At 42.5% G+C, this 13146-nt stretch overlaps 1 protein-coding gene across 2 annotated transcripts in view; it reads right to left on the bottom strand.

Moving 5' to 3' along the window:
- CNTNAP5 (contactin associated protein family member 5) overlaps nt 1-11510 on the bottom strand; it is a 984962-nt gene extending 973452 nt beyond the window's left edge. For both annotated transcript variants that reach the window (XM_061135035.1, XM_061135036.1), the window contains exon 1: nt 11429-11510. In XM_061135035.1, coding sequence (XP_060991018.1) covers nt 11429-11510 — 82 coding nt within the window. The remainder of the gene's footprint in view (nt 1-11428) is intronic.
- Between the last annotated feature and the right edge of the window lie 1636 nt (nt 11511-13146).

The raw sequence follows: 13146 nt of genomic DNA, 5'->3' as shown, positions 1-13146 counted from the left end.
GTAGTCCAATCCTTGCGTTATTAGAATCTGTGATCTAAATGTCACAAATAGGGGTTATCTTATTAGCACCAGCTTTAAAAAATCAAAAATAAAAACAGAACAGACTTTTGGACTCTGTGGGAGAAGGCGAGGCTGGGATGTTTCGAGAGAACAGCATTGAAACATGTATATTATCTATGGTGAAACAGATCACCATTGGTTGGATGCATGAGACAAGTGCTCGGGCCTGGTGCACTGGGAAGACCCAGAGGGATTGGGTAGAGAGGGAGGTGGGAGGGGGGATCGGGATGGGGAATACATGTAAATCCAAGGCTGATTCATGTCAATGTGTGACAAAAACCACTGCAATATTGTAAAGTAATTAGCCTCCAACTAATAAAAATAAATGAAAAAAAAAAAGTAAAAGCAGAATATCCATCTGATAAAATCTAGGAAGGCTACAGTATGATGGAGTGCTGAGAACACTGAAATTAGTGAGGAAGGTCTCTAGGGAGTATGAGACAGGAACAGATGCACTCAAACTGGGCTCATCTCAGGCTCCTCAAGACCACTATTTAGTGGTTTAAGCTTTAGTGAATAAGACAGTCAACTTTCAGAAACAGGAAACTATGTGCCACAAAGACTTCTAGCTATGGGGGAAGTGCTGCCAGCAAAGTTAGAATAAGATGACCTATGCAAGGGGGAGAAATCTGTAGGTCTAGACTAAGGTTTTTCTGACCCTGGATCACAGAGAAAGACTAGGTCTGCAAGGGTGACCATCTCAAGTTCAAGAGTAGCTCAGCCTTAGCTTTGAGTTCAAGAAAGCAGTGGGTAGTGTGTAAAAAAGATATGGACTCTGGTGTCAGGGAAATATAGGTTATCATCTTAATGTAGCCACATGCAAGTTATTTGATCATGGGTAAATCACCTGACTGTCCAAGCTGGCTCTTGTTCGTCCTAGAATGGGGAGGATGATAACTATTGTGGGGAGGACTAGAATGAGCCCATCAGGTACCACCACTAGGATGAACTGTATCTTTGGAAACTCTGCCCGGGAAGAAGCATATCATTTAACTTTATCTCTCATCTCTAATGTTCACACCTTCTGATCTGGTGAGTGAAATCTGGTGGTTTCATTTCTTGTGATGGTGTTGAACAGTTCCTGACTATTGTAGAAGGAGAAGCATTAATCTCTCCTTTAATATCCTGGTAAGCTCAGCATGCTTCCAATTTTCTTAAACAAACAAACAAACAAACAAAAAACCTGCCCTCATTGACCCCACTCCTGTAACCTGGAAGAGCTCGTTTACCCAGAAGTAAGCTCCGTGGACGTGGAGCACGTTGCCAGGTGACCGCCATGGGCGCAGACTGAGTGAAGCTGAGCAGACTTCTGACCCCCAGCCACCTCCCGGGAGTTCCATTTCTGTGCATCAAGCAGGCTTGTGGGTTTCCTTTCCTCATGTGAATCGATAAGCTCTTCTCACCTCTCATTATTGATTAATTATAACTTGCAGCTCACAGACCAATCACATTTAATGAGAAAGGAAGCTACCTGTTCCAAAACGAGAGGTGAGGCAGGGAAGGTGTGCTTCTTCATACTGGAATCCTAGGAGGTATAAATGGGGATAAAGAGCCAGAAAGCTCAGACTTGCGCCCCTGGGTGTATGTGGCCCTTGGTCATGGGTTAAGTAAATCAATTTTGTTCATCAATTTTTAACCAGAGATTGTGGGAAACTTTTTTCCTGCAATTTACACATGGATGCAATATGGAATGGAATGCAGATTTGTCTGAGTGTTTAAGAAAAAAGTCAAGAAATTACATGCTTCAGCAACCACATAAACCTAAGCTCTCAGACTCCCCTGGGTTCTCTGCACTCTTTTTTTTTTTTGCTTTCTGGCAAGCAGCACTTCAATGGCAAAGTTTAAAGAGCATTAGCCTTGGCTGTAAGACAACTAAAAAGTCATTTATTAAACATTAAATGAAACAGGCAGAGTGAAAGAAGGGAGATTGAAAGGGGAGAGAGGGGTAGAGAAGAGAGGAAGGGACAGGAGTAGAAGAACATGGGGAAGGGAGGGAGGCGGTGGGAGGAAGAAAGGGAAGGGCACTGGAAAGGTGGCGAATTAAGAGTGAAGGGGAAGAAACGCTGAAGATGAGGAAGCAGAGAGAAAGGACTCAGGAAGAGAAAAGAGGTGCTTAATACACTGAGCAAGGCTGGAGTTGAGGACCCCGCTGCCATGGCTTTGATTTGAAGTTACTGTTATTTTTCATTGTTGCTATTTTGGGTTATATGGACACCAATCCAATTCTCCCTCCATCACCTGGTTTTCAATAGGCAATAGGCTTTCATGACTATACAGAGAAATAAATTCACAGGAGGCATTTCATAAGTACTTTTGAATGAATGAATGAATGGTGCACTTGAAGATGGATTAGCATTTATAGTCCATCAGGTGTGGTAGCAGCACCCAATTTTAACCCAACATTTACAAGAACAGAAGAACACTTGAACTAAGGATTCACCAAAAGGAGGCTTCAGCAGTAGCCAGAAGGAAAGCACAGCTCTCCTGACCTGCAGATTTAACTTCCATCTGCTCAAGTCTCCTGCAAATGGAGAGCTTAGGCTACTAGGAACACTACCTATGCTCCTGCTCACGCTCACTGATTTTTTCTCAAGGTCTGTTCAAGGATGCCTCTCCCCTAATACTGACATCTTCTGCCAGGGTTTTCTGGAGGGGATGTGCTCTTTTCTTTTCTAGAGGCAGCTCTTTTCTCCACTTCCTTAATGAGGTTTGTGGCAAGCGTTTCACTGGCCAAAACCCAGAAGCAGGGATCACACCTGATCGCGCCTTGAAAGAACCCAAATGGGCTTCCCCAAGTGCAGTGGGTAGCAGATCTCTGTCAGGACTGCCCTCAGAAAAGTCCCTGATGGGAGGTTTCATGTTTGCTGACTCTGCCTACATATTTAGCAAGGAAGCATGAGGAACCCAGACAGCCCTGGGTCTCTGTCAGGTGGAGACCAGTTCTACCCACAGTCCCTCTGACATCTGAGAGAAATAAGAGCGAGTGTCCCTTTGCCTCGGCAGTTACTCAGCTCTCTGATGAAGGGAGAGTGAGCCCTTCCATCTTTGCTTGGGAATGGAAATGTTCTTGTCTTTGCCCAATTACTATTGCAACTGATTTTGAGAGAATCCATGTTGGGACTCATTAGTAACTATAATAAAGTCATAATTACACACATAACAAGTCAAGTGTGTCTTATACAGAGTAACTCATGTTATACTGACCCTGACTCTACAAGGCTCATGTTAGTATCCATAGGAAATCCTGAGTGAGAGTCACATCGACCCAGAATTGTGGGGCCTGTGCCCTTTCTACCGTCCTTTATCACCTCCCGATTGCCCGCCTGCAGCACTTTACCCTTGCAATACAGAGGGTCAGCCTGGGCAACATCAGGAAGTAGGTGACGCTTGTCTTGGACACTCTGAACACTTCCTCCCCTCCCTTCCCCAACTCAGATCGTCATCTCCCTCCTTCAGGCACCGGACTCTGTCTCTTCTAGAAATGTTTCTCCTCTTTCTCTTGGTCAAGTGGAGTTCAGTACAGGTTTAAATTCTTCTATCTTCTCTCCCAGTGAAGCTCTGTGTCTTAAGGCTCCTCTATGAATCAGAAGGCTTTCCTTCATGTCTACGGATTCAGAGGCCGATGGACTTAGTAGAAGAGTTGTTTGCAGACAGACAGGTGGGGGTATCAGAATTCAATGGGCTTTCCCCAGTGCAGTGGGTGGTAGATCTCGGTCGGGACTGCTCTTAGAATAGGCCTTGATGGGAGGTTTCACATTTGGTGTCTGTGCCTACATATTTAGCAAGGCAGCATCAGAATGCAACAGATGTCTTTCTCCCCTCTTTTCACATCTTAACATAATCAGGGAAAAGCCAATGGTATTACCCGAAATACATGGCCACATGACAGAGAGGAGGAGTGGGGAAGAGAGGAAGGAAAAGGGCAAGGGAGGGAGGATGGCGGAGGAGAGGGGACTGAGCATGTATATTCAGCGAACAGTGGCCTAGACTGACACCTACAAGCATCTGTCTGGTAGGCAAATCTCTTTAAACTGCTGTTTGCCTTGGACTGTCTTCAGAAGGATGTATCTGTTTCCAAAGGTGGATAGTTAAAAATAATATACACCACAAGGGATGTTTTGGCATTTTCCTTCACTTTCTTTCTATCTTCAACATTCATGTTGTCATCCTTTAAAACTCAATCAATTCAGCTGATTCAAGGAACAGATGGCATTAATCAACCCCCTAGAATATGCACAAAAGCAATTAGAAATGTAGAGATGTGGAATTTATGCCAGCAAATCAGTTACCAATGATGGCAAATCAACCTGGTACACCCAGTTTCCCTGGTTTCTCTTTCCCCAGAGCAGCCACTGGTAGTAGTTATGATCCCTGGCTTACCTCCCTGCCAGAGGGGGATGAGAAGGTGCTGGGTTGAGGTTTAATTGCTCCTTCCTTAATGACTAGTTCTCACTCTGCTGACAAAAACCAGCATAATTTACAGACTGCAAGATACATCAGGATGATGGATACAGACAGCATGTGCTATGTGGTGTCATGCAAATATGAAATATACTGCACTGAGAGCATGGTTGTTTGGTATTCCCTGAGAAGAACTTCATTTCAGAGAACTGAGCACCTTTTCTAGTTCTCATTTGTCAAAAACAATGGAAGCAGCAATAAAATACATTTTAACCACAAATCTGTGCCTTCTCTGAGTTTACTAGCTCATAGATTCTTTGGTTTTGAATTTACCTGGCTCATGATTTTCTTTCTGACTCTTTACGACATTTCCAGGTTCTAAAACTTTCCTCCATAGGCCCTTATTAATTATTACCTGTGTTATTGTAATAAGCTCTTCACTGGTTTTCTTGACTAGCCTTCGCTCATTTTAATTTTTCCTTCATATGGTGATTTTTTAAACACAAAAATCTGATTATGTATTATTTAATTACATGTTCAAAATATTTTGAGTACCCTCTATAGTTTTCACAGTAAAAATCAAAGACTCCCATGTTTACCTACTTATCCAGCTTCTTCTTCTATCTGCAAGCCTATGTGCCACTCGTGCAAGTAATCACTACAACACCAAAAACCTCTAATACCTCCCTTCCTTTCCCCAGCTGGGAAGTCTGACTCTACATTCTGTTTCCCTCAGAGAGCCTGCATCGATGCCCCAGCCAGTTTGAGATGTTCACCTGTGCTTACCTTTGTTATAGCATTTATCACTTTGATGTGATTAAAGATTTATTTTGCTGGCTGCTCATGTTTAAAGTTCCTTGAGGTCATGGCCTCTATCTTTTAATGCATCTTTATTCCTCCAGCTTCATAAGAAAACTTGACTTTAAGAAAGAGAACTTTTTGTTGGGATTCATTTTTTCAACAAAATTTTTCAAATGAGTAACACACATAAACTCGTAACACTTAAATCTTCTCCCAACCACGGCATAAGAAGATGACATCAGACACTCAGGGTTATGTTAGCAGGACAGTGTTGTAGGTTTGTAATCAGATAAGATCTTTCCAGTAGTTTATGACTAGAACCCCATTAAATGGAATCTAAACATTTCTTCTTTATACTGAACACCGAGTTATGAAGGATTTTTATATCACTATGTGTCTGTGTATTTTCAGAGTATATAGAAAACTCTCATTAAAATTGCAAAAGCAAGTTAATAAAATTAGCTCAAATTTGGTTTTAAGGTCAAAGAATGGGAAGATGTTCTCTTTTAGGAACAAAGAGCCATTTGACACAGATATAAGGTCATGTCAGCAATGAACTCGTGGAAATGTGTAGCCCTGTGTAAATGTAGAAGCCCACTCTTCAGCTCCAAATCCAACCAAATGACCTAAACTTCTGCTCTTTCACTTAAAAACTGCATATTCTAGCATCTTCTTAACATCTCCAAAACTAGAATAAGTAATACTTTTTATTTGAAAAAAAAAATACATTTCAAAAGACTCTAGTAGTGGGACCACAGAAAGATCTTGGTTTAGAAATGAAAAATTTTAGTTGGAACCCATTCATTTCTTCTCTCATCCATATATTTCAGGCACTGACTATAGATATTCAGATAAAATATGATAACCAGGGAGATGCACGTTTAGTTGGGGAGACAAGGACGGGGAGTGCCATGGGAATACAGTAGTGATACAGGGACATGTGACCTAGCCAGGGGAAAGTGTGTATGTTTTCCAGGGGGGGAGATGGAGACAGTGACAGAAGATAAAAAATGTGAAAGGACGTTCTAAACCGAGTAGACAGGCATACGCCAATAAACCCAAGGGAACGTGAGAAAGCATGATTTGTCTGTGGGATGCGGAATTCCAGAAACTGGAAATTAGACAATATGGAAGGATGGCACAAAATTTAGACTATTAGGCAGAGCCTGTTCAGGACCAGCCCAATGCTGAGAAAGGAAGCTTATACCTGCTATTTGATTAATAGTTTTGTCTGACATCTATTGACTTACAAGACATGATACCAACAGAGGTACCTTCTTATGGTATTGTGTATGTACGTGTGTTTGCACACACACCACATCTTCATCACATCTTCAAGGCTATACCCTTTCCTTATCAAGTTTTAAACTGAAACTTGTAAAAGAAAAACAGAACATCTGGTGTTCATCCAGATATAAGGCTTCCAATCTTTGACTATTGCAATGTCTGGCATTTTGCATCAAATGTAGATTCCAATTGTTTGGTTGCTTTTGACAGTAAAGCTCAGGAGCTGGTTCTGGCAGAAAGAGCTGCCTCCATGATCTTTGTTATGAATAGAGCTGCAGAGACTAACCACAGAGATACCAAGGCAACTTTCTTCAGATACTCACACAGAGACCCCATCAGAATGCATGGGGATTAATTTCATATCTTGTAAAGAGTCTGATCTTTGAAGATAGACAGATACAGGTCCAGATCCTGATTTTTTTCATTCCTTGAGTTTATGATCTTGGGAAAATTATTAACATCTATTAACCTTAAATTTACTCATCTGTAAACTGGATTTAATAAAGTCTACCTAGCTGTGCTTCCTTGCCAAATTGCATGAACCCAGCACATGGACTGAGAGATACTAAGCCCATAGCAGCTAGCAGCTAGTAGGAATTAAAACTCTATCATGTTGTTATTCTAAGTATAATCGCTTAGCAGTTTGAGTACTATCATCCCAGAAGTGTCTAATGAGAACCTGAAGCTTTAAAACAAAGCCTTTCTGAATGAATGATAGTACTCTAACCTTGAAGGTAACTAGACCATCTCCCCACTGTCCTACATGACAAGGATAATTAGGCTTGTATATATAGGTCACATTTCAGCAGAGTTCTGGCATACAAGATAAAGAGCTTTTTGTTCACCAACTAAAACAAAAGTTTTAGGAACATTTCTAATGCCATCACATTATTTTGTTTGGTAACGAATGGGCACACACTGAAAAATAAAGCAATCTAATAAAGGAAAACTGGGTCCCATTAAGGAAAGGAAAGGCAAGAGAAGCTGGGAAAGGAAAACTGCAATTTAGAAGACTTCAGTCATTCATGAGAATGAGAATAAGACATGGGGGTGAGTTAAGGTGATTCTTATAGAAACGGACTCTTTTTTTAAAGTATATACCCTTGTATGATAATTGCTAGTCCAGGTTTTCTGTTTTTCAGTTGTGGAAATATGAATCTGGTTTGGAGACAGGGACTATGTGGAGAGAAAGGGAAAATAATCCATATGGATAGTCAAAGACCAGCCCATTCAACCATGGGAATATCTTCAGGACTCTTGCAAGTGAGCAATATAATGTTTCTTTCACTTCTGATGGCTGCAATGTAAACGCCACAAAAAAGTAAATGGCAAACACTTTCCTGCAAAAAGGAATCTAGTCTTTGTTTATTTATAATACTATGTATTGATTGGGTTTGTGCATAAGCTTCAGAAAACTCAACGTACAGTGCATCTCTTTATTTGAAGATCTTTAGGAATATGATTGACATTTTCCTATATTTTCGATAAAGTTCTGCCTGTGATGAAAGGAGTAAAGAGTTTTCGATTTTTCTCTCCTGGCTGTTATCTGTGTGGACCTAATACGTAGCAACAAAGAGAAAAGATGCTTAGAGATCATCCAAGTGACTGGTCAGAATTAAGGCTCTTTATAATCACATAACATCCAATTATTGTAAAATAAAGTGAACAGTGACCCTATAAGTGTCCCCTGCATTCCTCTTGTCTTCTGAATGCAAGCATGTCTTTTAAAGTACCTGTTTGAAGAATTTCCTCTGTAAAAATTTGAGCTGCTGTTCTATTTGGGAGTAGATACATATCTCAGTTACTATTTTATACCTGAGCTGTGAGAGCAGAAATGATGCATCAACTGATGGGTGTTTGGCATCTTAGCTGTGGCATAACTAGGGCTAGAACTCCTATTATTTCAAAACCCTAGTTTCACTCTAACCAACTATCAAGTCATGTCATTTCTTCTTATGTCAAAAGAGCTGATATTATATGTAAAATGATTTTTTCATTAAACACTGGCCTATCATATCTATATTTGAAATTAACTAATTCCCTCAGGGTAAACCCAAAGGAAGTACTGTAGCTGTTTAATATCCTGAAAATCTGAAATGGGGGAATTTCCAGAGTTTTTATTACTGGTTGGTAATTACGTTCTCTCACAGATTCATATTATCTATACTGTAGCAGGCCTTCTAACCTGACTTTATTTTAATTTTGTTTAATTAGAAACTTATGAGATCTATAATTGAGCAAGAATTCATTTTCCCCTTGCAGCTAAATGCCCAAGTTTTGGTCAGATTATGAGAAAATTAAACACACATATACAGCACTAGCAATAATAAATTGTTGCCGGAAGATTAGAAACAATTAAAAGTTGTTTTTAGTTGAACAAAGTTCACAAGTATTCCATGGAGCATCTTGGGTAAATAATCCATTTCCAAGAGTACTGTCACAAATGACTTGAAGTATTATTTCAAAATATAGAAATAACAATCCTGGGGGAAAATCCTCCAAATTATCTATAAACTTACAAAAATTGACAATTTTAAAGATTTCTCTTTGCCAATATATGCATAAAAATACTAATGGATTGTAGCTAAAAAGTAAACAAAAACACTATAATAAATGGATTAAGTATATGGACAACAGACGTCTGGAAGAATTGTGGAATGTTGTATTTTTTTTTCCTTAGAGGTTCTGCATCACAGGTTTGGAAGACCACCAGAACTGAATTCAAAGCAATTTTCTGGTGCTATTCTATTGTTCACTGAATTAATACATTTTGTTTGACAAAATAAAAGCATTTAACATTATTGTTTAAGAACATAGACCCCCAAATATTTAGCAAGCAGCATGCATTCAACTGAAATGCTGATTGGAAATAGGGAAATTACGCTGTCAGTGATGAAATACTAAAGCTCATTATTACAAGGTTTTATTTTAAATGCCTAGAATTAGCTTTATTGCTGCATCAGTAATGATAAGCATGAGCCTTAAGCTCATACCATTTAGGTTTTATGAACATTATTGTAACATTAACTATAATTCAGTTAATTTACAGAAAAACTCATCCTATGTTTTTTTTTCTTTTTTTCCTTGCTCTTAAGATGCTACATAAGGAAGCCCGAACCATATTCCTATAGAGTATGTTCTATTTATTTCACACTTATTTCTCATTTTTCCTTCATAGATCTTCAAAATATTAACTGTTTTCAGATAGGTGTGCTAGAGGAAAAGCACAGCTATTTTACTGCCACACCTTTGCATCATTAGGACAATACTGACCTCTAGTGTTCTAGGAGTTAGAGAGCGAACTCAGCACCATGCCTAACTTCCTCTTACTGAACCACTTAGATGTTTTTCTATAGTACCATGGGAACAATTTTACTTACAAAAGAAAAAAAAAAAAAAAAAAAAGAGGGGGAGGCGCAGGGGGATGCGGGGAGAAGAGGAGGAGAAAGAGGAGAGAAATGTTGATTCCATCCTGTCCTTACCTATTCTCTGAAATAATTTCTGAACTAAAGCCTTTTGGTTCCTCCCCTTTAAAGAGGCTGACCTCTTCAGCATACCTTTAAAATACAGACTTTAACAAAAATCTTTATAATCCATTTCCACTAACTATCAATTTCAGATCCCCCAAACTTCCAATCCCAGATAGGAGCACTGGGTCAGCTTTGGATCATTAGCAGTAAACATTTTCCAATTGTTTTCCCTTGAGGTACTGAGTATCTCTTTCTTAAGGACCTTTTGGATTTAAGAGGGTGGAGAGTGAGGTAGAGAAACTTGTAAGTAGTAAGTGGCCTTCCTACTCTTCTCCAACAGTGATGGTTCACACCACAAAAATAAGAAAAAAGTATCAGAACAGTTTGAATTTGGTTGGATATTACTGAGATTCATGATGAAGTTAATAGATAAGGCAGGAAACCCAGAACCTTGAGGAAACTTGATAAACCATCTTTGGAAACAACACAGATGGCTTAATTGCATTCTTTCTTCATTTAGGAGTTTCCAGAGCTGGAGAAACTTCCCTTTCTCTGCAGCTGAGCAATTGAGCTTGCACCTCTGATGGCTCCAGCAATTTATTCAAGTTTGACTAACTGGGTTCTTTAAATACACAGTGCAGGTGGCGGATCCCCAGGTGTCCAGTTTTCCTGCCTATTAAATTAAATGCCCTGCACTTGCCGAGGTTAGAGTTTGGAAGGCAGAGTGTACCCTTAGTGCATACTCATTATGTGTTCTTTGGCACAAAGATTTTGGGGGTGGAGTGTGCATCAAAGCTCTTCCTCCTATAACAGGGGCAGCCATTGATCTTGTGGTTTGACTACATCGGCCCATGACTTCTAGGCCCAAACTCCCAACCCTATTAAACGGATGACCATTGGTTTCAAGGTATCCCAACTGGAACCTTCTGCCTAGGGGAGAGCTGAAAGCCATGGATCGGGGAGGCACAGGGCATACTGCAAATCGGAGCAAGGCAGCCGCATTCAGAAAGGAGCCGCTGTCCCCGAGTGCGGTGGCTGGGAGCATCGCTGAGTCTGGAAAATCAGCCCCTGTTGCCTACAGCCCGAATCGGGGACCCTTCCCGGGAGAAGCTCTGGCTGAGACCAGGCAGGCAGAGAACGCGGAGCTGCGGGAGGCTAAGGGAAGAAAATCTTCCCTTCTCCCCCGAACTTTCCGATTCGGGAAGAAGGGCAGAAAACCCAGAGGGGCTGGCTCCTTCGAGCTCTGCTAACTTTTGGGATGGTTAGAGCAATAGAAACACACCAGTCAGCATTTCCCCCCTTTCCTCTGCTCAGAGCAGACACAATTGAACACGCTTGGACAGTTGAGTGTCTTTCCAAACGCCAGGGTCTCCCACCTCACCTACCCGCCCCAAGCTCCTGGTACTCACAATTTGCCGCTGCTAATCCTAAATGCCACAAGCCGGAGAAGAGCAAAGTGAAAACGCTGGTCAGCCGTGGTCCAGAATCCATTTCCCCCGAGTAAGAGGTCCCTCCCAATCGAATTCCAAATTCGCAGGCGCCAGCCGAGGCTTCTTCTCTCTCTCTCTCTCTTTTCTCTGCACAGTCTGACCCCCACCCACCCCCCCCGTGGAGAGGCGCTCGCGGCTTCACTCCATCCCTTGTCCAAACGCTCTACCGAAACCGTGGCGGGGGCTTCTCTGGAGGTGCCGATGGAGCTTACTGTCCCCGCAACTGCCGCTGGCTTGCGCTTCCCTTCCTCGCTCGCCTCTTCCTCCTCGGCCCCCCTCCGGGTGCAAACCCGGCCCGAAGCCACAGCAGGCGCCGAGCTCGCTGGACAGCCGAACGCACCTCGCGAGCCGCCAGAGCTGGAATCAGCACCCGGGCGGCGGACAGCTCCTTATAGGCGAGTGGGGCGCGCGGCGCCGCCCCCGGCCGGGCCCGCCCGGCTGTCTCCTATAAGAGCAGCCTGGGCGGGTCTTCGCCCCGCTCCGGCGCGTTCCACCCCGACCGCCCGCCGCCTCGGTGCGCGCAGGCTACCTGGAGGGGACCGGGGAGGGACCGCGCATCTCCATCTCTGCCTCGGTCTCTCTGATTCCCGTCCTTCCCTGCCCCCCAATGTGGGGGATGCTTGAAAGCATTGATATTTAAACCAGGTTTTCGAAGAACGATGCTAAAGGGATACTAACAGGAGTTGGAAGACAGAACGCATTAGCAAGAGGGAATTTCCTTTGGAAAGCTTGACAACGAGATGCTTTTCTTTTTTTTTTTTTTTTAAGAGGCGAGGGAAGACTTGAATTATTGAATTACGCGATTGAATTTGCCCCGGGTGTGTTCTCTAGAATGGAAGGCTGACTGGCATTGGTAATATTGGGATTTCTGATCTAGCGCTTTAACGTGGTCCCAACCCCGCACCCAGCTCCCATCTCCCGTGGCTCATCCTTTCACGGCGGACCAGGTCTGCGTCTCCCTCCTCGCTGTTGGCACGTAGCTTTGGGCAAGTACCGCAAGGTGTTTGGTGATTTGGGTTCTGGAGCCCAGGAGGTTCCTGGCATCTGAGAGAGAGGGGAAGACAGATCGGGCGTGGTAGATGAGAGTCAGGGTGGGGGTCCTGGTTGGCTCATAGGATTCTAGATCTGAAAGCTTCTCTGGATTGGATTTAAATTTAAAAGGATGGGGAAATAGTAGTTTTGGTTTCTTCCTGAAGGCCCCCTATTAGAAACCCTGGTTTTACCTTTGACTTCCAGTTTACAACTGGGGTTTCTCCTGCTGCTGCTGCTAAGTCGCTTCAGTCGTGTCCGACTCTGTGCCACCCCTGCTTGACCATAAATCAGCTTATTTTGTTTTTATTGGAAGCTGTCAGAAAACTGTTAAACCTTAACAAAATGAGGAGCCATAATGATTTCTACTTGAGCTTATTAGGGATGGAGTTACTTCAGAGGAAGTTGATGTCTCCGTTTTCCTCCCCCTCCCCCACCATTTCCCTCAGCAGTAACAAATACGCAGACTTATTTTACTGTTGATTCCGGACAAACCTTGGTCCTCAGCTTCCAGGTGCATAGCTACAGCAGGTTGAGCTGGGACTCAAGCAGCTTCTGCATGAATCCTGAAGTTAGCCTTGTGCTTTTGGTTAGAGCTGGACTCACGT

The sequence above is a fragment of the Dama dama genome, chromosome 33 (genome assembly GCF_033118175.1).
Source record: "Dama dama isolate Ldn47 chromosome 33, ASM3311817v1, whole genome shotgun sequence".
NCBI classification, from domain to species: Eukaryota; Metazoa; Chordata; class Mammalia; order Artiodactyla; family Cervidae; genus Dama; species Dama dama.
Note: the sequence above shows the minus strand (reverse complement) of the source record. Positions and strands in the feature narration are given on the sequence as shown.